The 6,694-nt window shown below is 45.3% G+C and overlaps 1 protein-coding gene across 1 annotated transcript in view; it reads left to right on the top strand.

Moving 5' to 3' along the window:
* The first annotated feature begins 1,059 nt into the window (after nucleotides 1–1,059).
* Nucleotides 1,060–6,694, top strand: part of VEZT (vezatin, adherens junctions transmembrane protein) — a 47,427-nt gene continuing 41,792 nt past the window's right edge. Inside the window, exon 1 of the mRNA XM_026035531.1 lies at nucleotides 1,060–1,239. Within this exon, the coding sequence (XP_025891316.1) occupies nucleotides 1,060–1,239 (180 nt within the window). The remainder of the gene's footprint in view (nucleotides 1,240–6,694) is intronic.

Raw genomic sequence — 6,694 nt, 5'->3', positions numbered from 1 at the left:
TATTGCCTTAATGTTCTTGCAAATTCAAATCAAGAACCTACTTCCTTGAGACACCTGAATAAAATATAATCCCTGTACTTTTCCATTTGATCTTCACAACATAACTGTCTCTTGTTTCTGGGGTGTTTTGCAATTCAGTCAGTGCATTTACTTGTAAATTGTTATCATTAGGGGTCAGAATTAATACAACTTACAATAGATAAAAATGTTAATTCCTCAGAGCTGTGGCTTTAAAGAGATTTCCAGAATGTTTTAGTAGACATGTAATTAGTTTACCAAGGAAATAAATTAATGAAATTAATGCATTTTGAATGTAAATGAAGGCTAAAATATGTGAGTTTCTGGTAGGTCGTATAAAACAAACAGGGCTTCTGTGTTGGTGGAGCGCAGCGAGCTGTGGGGTGAGCGCCTTCCCACCAGCAGCTCCGGGTGCAGATGTTGTGGCAGGCCAGCGGTGCCCCTTCCCCTCGCCTCCACTGAAGGTACGTCGTCCACTTGTACGCTCAGGTTTTCAGCTGCTTTTGTCAGAAAAGTCTGCTCAGCTTTTCCCCCCCGCTCCCTTTGGAGATAGTCCGAAGCTCTCCCTGCTACTGAGTTTCAGAGCCTGGGCAGCACATCACAAGATTTACAGGAACAGCAATAGATCAGTGGCCTCCAAGTAGCTCCYGGGCTGCTGCTGAATCCCCAGTGCTCCGGTGCTCTGCGCTGTCATCATGGTCACAGCGGAGCAGGAGTCCTGGTGGCCTCCAGCCCAGCCTTAAGTCACGCTCTAATCTTAGCCGGGCCGGCCATTGGCTGCGTTGCCGTCACCTCAAGGAGGAGGCGGCTGCAGCCAGCAGAATGTGACCACGGCTTGTAAATACCCTTGCCTGGAAAGTGTCATTAACGGCTTCATCTCATATCGACGAGCAGCAATTCCTTCCAGCAGTATCTTTTTAAAAGCCTCTGGCAAGCTGTCATCCCCTTCCTCCCTTCCCCCAGTTATAAAGGCGCGTTAGTCAGGAGGAATCGCACAGTCCTGGGAAGTTTCCGGCTGCCTGCGCCGATGCCGTCAGGAAAATGCGACTGTGCGGGAGCGCAGGTGCAACCACAGCGACTGCTGCTGCTGCTGCTGCTGCTGCGGCAGGGCCCGGCCTGGAGGGACACGGGGAGGTGGGAGAGGGGCTCTCGGGCGCCTGGGAGCAGTGCCGAAGGGACAAGTGGAATGCCCTCCTCCAGGAGACAAAGATCGCGCTCTCCGTAAGTTTTGCCTCGACTTCTAAAGGTCTTTTTAAGGTTTTGGAGGGAGAGAGTGGAAGGTTTCAATGGTGTTTGTTTCCTTCTGAGTTTAGCCACCTGTTAAATGTATTTTAGCTGTCACTAGGGTAAAAATGCCTTTTTTTTTTTTTTTTTAAGCTGCAAATTAATAACTTGTCACTATTTTAGAAGCAATTTAAGCTTGCCCGGTATTCTTGACACATTAACACCATCAGCTTGGGAAAAAAAAACCCCAAAACATTTCAGTGTTTTGAGAAGAGAAGCTCCTTAAACCTCTTAGTGAGTGCAGGAGCATTAAATACCTCTTTTACAGTGGATCTGCTCAGTTAGCCGTGGCTGGAAACTAGAGCAGGGTTTGCAAGGTAGTAAATTTTGTGATAGCAGAGAAAGTTGGGTGTGGGAAGCACCCACTGCTCAGGAAAATCCTGCGTCATTCCCTAAATGATGCAGCAGCAAAAACGCTTGGGGTGTGGCTTGCTCTGTAGCTGCTACCGGAGCATACAGCGCTCTAGTCTTGCAGTTACAAAGGTTTTTCTCCTCATATACATACACATAAAACACCTCAGATATTGAAGTGCAATCTCCGTGCTGGTGAGGCTGCCATGGATTAAACACGTAAGCAGGTGGCAGGCAAAAGTGAGCTTGTCCTGAAACTRAGGCGCTCTCTGCCGTAACCAGCTCCCCATCGTGTAGCACTGGAGCTTGTCATGTATGTGCCAGTATCTTTTCCTTTTAGTACMTGGCTTAGTTTTTGTATTTTTTTTTAACTATAGGCTTGTTGGAGTTACAGACAAGATATTTGTTGTTCAGTTTAGGTGCAGGAGTTCTGTTTTGTTCAAAAATTATTTATTTGTTTGTTTATTTTAACCCAGTGAGTTCTGTGTTGACAACTGGCATTAAAAATTAGCATTGGGGAAGGGATAAGGAGGAAAGCTAATTGTAGTGGGCTGTCCTTTAATCCTAGGATAAGGAAGGAAGGAAGGAAGGAAGGGATTTCTTTTCTGAATTCTGGAAATAGGAGTTTATCTAAATGTATACCAAACGTGTTTAGTTACAACTGAATGGCTTTGCAGCATGGCCAGTGGTAGTGAAGTAACATGGAAGGGTGAGTGCTTTTCTGTTGGTCGTTTTTAATGGATCGCTAGAGAAAAAGAAAAAAAAAGATTATTTAAATTTTCAGAAAGTAAGTTCCTGGTTAGTACATCAGACCCCATCACTATACCGTATGCTAATGGTTTGCTTATTAATGAGATTTGTCTTCTCTAATCTGTAAGGCGTGCACAGAGGTACAGTAGTGTTTTACCTTTTAGTTGTCCTGAAGTTGTTTTCCATTCGCAGCACACAAATCTCACAAGCCACACGATATAAAATATGCCTGATTGTCTATGTAATGCTGGCTCTTGGACTATCAAAAAAACCAAAGAGGTAATATATGAAATTCAGGCAGGGACAATTAGGAATAAAAAGAGCTGATCCTTCCCATTTTCCCTAGCTAAGGAGCAGATTGCTTAATGSTAGCGTGGCATTTGCGGGTGAAAGCAGGTGAGCCTGACAGTACTGCTGAAACAAAACGAAGGATTTTTTTTCTCACAGTTGAAAGTGCRTTTGTGAGAATAGGTCTGTGGTGTTTTTTGAGGGGAAAGGCAGYTGAGAGTGAGAAGTTTTGCTAAGGACTTAAGCTAGAAATTCAAACCTAAATTTGTGGGACACATTGTGAGAATTATTGCTTTAAAAGGCTTGTAAGGATGAAAATCTGCAAGCATTAAGTATAATACTTCTGTCTCTTGTATTGAAACAAGCAGTGCATTGGATAACATCTTTGTGATGGGATCATATTCTAATTGCAAAGTTATGCAATTAATATTTTTACTTTCTGACATTATTGCAGATTTTGTGTAAATAATCACAGGAAATATATGCTGTTTTTCTAACTGAATTTTCTAGSCATTGCCTACTTCAAATATGTCACAGTATAAATTTGCTGTGAACTGTTAAAGATGCTTGGTGAGTTATACAGACCATACAGCTTTGCAAGCGATGGGCTTGTCAGCAGCATTTAAGATCAAGCAGTACTTGATAATATACATAAATAAAATAAAGACTATGTGTATGTAAGCTAATGCATGCCATCAGTGATACTTCTAATTGCAGAGGAATATGATGAAGCTTTGGGAATGCGCAAAATGTAAAGCTGGATGCCGGAATACTTCCCCAAGCAACTCAAGGAAGATGCTTCTCTATTTGAAGGAACACGTGATTGCCATCTGAGTTAAATCTTAATCTAGTCCTGTTTTCCAGCTAATAATCAGCTGGATTTCCAGCTAATAATCAGAAAACTGATTTCCAGTTCCCAGCAGTAATAAAAATTGCAAATCTATCCAAAATGGAGACTCTATAAATTTACTCAAAAGCAATTTATGTAAAACCTAGTAGAGTACCTATATTTTACCCTGATTACAAGGTAACGTAGTAGAGAGCTAATAAAATCCTTTATCATAGCTGAGGGCTGAAATTTCATTAGCATTCAAGGACACAGTGCATCTAGAATATTTCCTTACAGTGGAAAACACACTAATTACAGCTAGCTGCAATGTTTTGATGTTGCCAGAAACCCAATAAGAGGGAAAAATTACATTATGTGATGTTTCACTTGGTAAATACGTCACTTAGAACTTGATCTACTTCTGTGTGTCCTTAGTGGCTGGAGTCTTACATTTTCTTCCACTCTCTCTTCTGTTGCTCTGTGGAAAATAGTATCAATCTAAACAACATTTTGCCAGYTTTGTTGATCAACTTTTTTWWAAAAAAAAAGCTCTCTCTGACTTCACACCATTAGAATAGATGGTCTTGTTTTTTCTCTCTCCAAGGATGCAAGCAGCTTGCTTTGCATGCTGAAGATTTGCTCTGCCGTGGTCTTGGCTCGATAACCAACACCCAGGTCACCTTTCTTGTTGGTTGGTTGGTGCTTGCTTGCACCGGGCCCAGTAGCCATACCCACCTTGGGGAAATTTAGAATTTTCTAGAATTTGGGATTTTAGGAGGTGTCCCCTGAGAACCTGAAGGATGAGCCAGCAGCTGCTTGTGCCTTCTGCAGTGACCCCAAAGGAGAAATTATTTTACGCTGTTTTCACAGCAAACAGCTGTTACTGACACCAGCTTCTCTAGCATCATTTGGGTGACAAGATGTTTTCTTTGTAGCCTTTTTAGCCAATTGGCTAAAGCAGAGTCCATGTGCCTCAAAAGCAGGGATTTTCACCCAGAGATGAGAGTGGAAAAACTCCTTGGAATATTTGAGTTATTTTGCCAGCTGTCTGCATTTAGGCATACCCCAATAAAGACAAGGCTGCTCATRTCAAATGATGCTGGCTTTGCTTGTAACAAGTGTGATCAAGGTGACATTCATTAACTGGAGACAGCAAAAAAAGTAAAAAGCAGGATTTTCAGCTTACTGAGGTGGAAGAGGCTTAAAACTTTYTGTTTTGCAACCTGTTTTTGAGGTTTTGAGATTCCTGGTTCAGGCCAGGAAGGCAGAGTGCCAGAGATGGTCTTAATGTGGAGAGAAATTGGAATGTATTAAGCTGTGCCTAGGACTGGATATGAAGTGAGTCAGGAGCTTATGAGTAAGGATTGAAGGGCAGACTAAGACGGCAGAAACTGCTGTGGGTGTATGAGCCACCTAATCAGGAAGAGAGAGGCCTTCTACAGGCAGCTGGAAGTAGCCTTGTGATCACCAGCCCTGATCCTCATGGCGGGCACTTCATCCATCCTGATAACCTGCTGGAAARACAACACAGGTACAAGCTACAAGCCAGTCAGCCTCACCTCCATCCCTGGGAAGGTGATGGAGAGGCTCATCCTCGATGTCATCTCTGCAAGTATCTAAGGATAATCAGGAGTAGTCAGCATGGATTCACCAAAGGAATATCATACTTAACCAAGCTTACAGTCTTCTGTAATGGAACGGCTGAGTGAGTAGGTGAAGGGAGATCAGTGAATTTGTCTGCCTTGACTTCAGCAAAGCTTTCAGGAGTGTCTCCCGTAACATCCTGGGTGATTGGTGGACTGAGAATTGGCGTGTTGGCAGAGCCCAGAGGGTTGCAATGAGCAGGGCAGTCTAGTTGGAGGCCTGTAGCTAGCTCTGTCCCCCAGGGGTCCAGTCTTCTTCAACTCATCAGTGACCTGGATGAAGGGACAGAAAGGAACCTCAGCAAACTCTCTGATGCTACAAAACGGGGGGAAGTGACTGATACACCAGCCACCTGGGCTAGCGTTGAGAGACACAGACAGGCTGAAGTTGGGCAGAGGGGAACTTCATGAAGGTCTGCAAAGGCAAGTGCAGGGTCCTGCACCAGTGCATGTTGGCGGTTGACCTGCTGGAGAGCAGCTCTACAGAGAAGGACATGGGAATTCTGGTGGACAACATATTAACCATGAGCCAGCAACGGGCCCTGGTGGCCAAGGAGGCCAGTGATATCCTGGGATGCATATCCTGCAGGTCAAGGGAGTGGGGTGATCCTCACCCCATCTCRGCCCGGGTGAGGCCATGTCTGGAGCACTATGTCTGGTTTTGGCTCCACAGTACCAGAGGGACGAGGAGTTAATGGAGCAAGTCCAGTGAAGGGCTCTGAAGATGATTAGGAAACTGKAAAGGATTAGGAAAGAGTGTGAGAGTTGGGCCTGTTCAGCCTGGAGAAGGGAAGACTGARGGGGCATCTCATCAGTGTGTACCAATATCTTAAGGGCTGGTGTCAAGAGGACGAGGCCAGACTACTTTCAGTGGTGCCCAGTGATAGGACAAGAGGCTACAGGCACAGACTGAAACACGGGAAATTCTGCTTGAACGTGAAGAGAAACTTCTTCTATGTGGGGGTGACTGGGCACTGGAACAGGCTGCCCGGAGAGGTTGTGGAGTCTCCCGYTCTGGTGATACTAACCTGCCTGAACGTGACCAGTGCCATGTGCTCAAGGGGATGCTGCTTGTGCAGGGGAGCTGGACTAGGGTGTCTCCAGAGGTCGCTTCCAACCTCAGCCACTGTGATGCCCAGCACAACTCCCCGAGCATGCAGAGCTGCTCAGTGATACTGGTGTTCTAGTGTTACCCTGCTAACTATAACAGGGAAATATTAATGTGCACRTGGCTGAGGGAGCTGGGGAAGCTGAGCTTGCTGCGGGCTGACGAGGGAGGCAGCTAAGTCCTGTAGCAAGGGCCGGGGAGGTCCCAGCCCTCCCGGGGCAGTTTTCCGAGAGCCCGGGCGCGCTTCCCTTTGAGTGCTGCCAGGAGCGAGCCTCAGAGCTGTGCTTTTGAAGAACACATTCCCGTCTCACTTGCTGGATTTTTTGCATGTTTTTGTCTAAGCAGGAATCGTTCTGGCTGGTTCTGACTGAAACCTCTGTGCAACCCTAAGTGTCCCTCGTGTGGGCAGGTCWGAGCTGTTCC

The sequence above is a fragment of the Nothoprocta perdicaria genome, unplaced genomic scaffold (genome assembly GCF_003342845.1).
Source record: "Nothoprocta perdicaria isolate Ctin4 unplaced genomic scaffold, notPer1 scaffold_160, whole genome shotgun sequence".
In the NCBI taxonomy this organism is placed as follows: Eukaryota; Metazoa; Chordata; class Aves; order Tinamiformes; family Tinamidae; genus Nothoprocta; species Nothoprocta perdicaria.
This window is presented reverse-complemented; position numbering and strand designations above follow the sequence as displayed.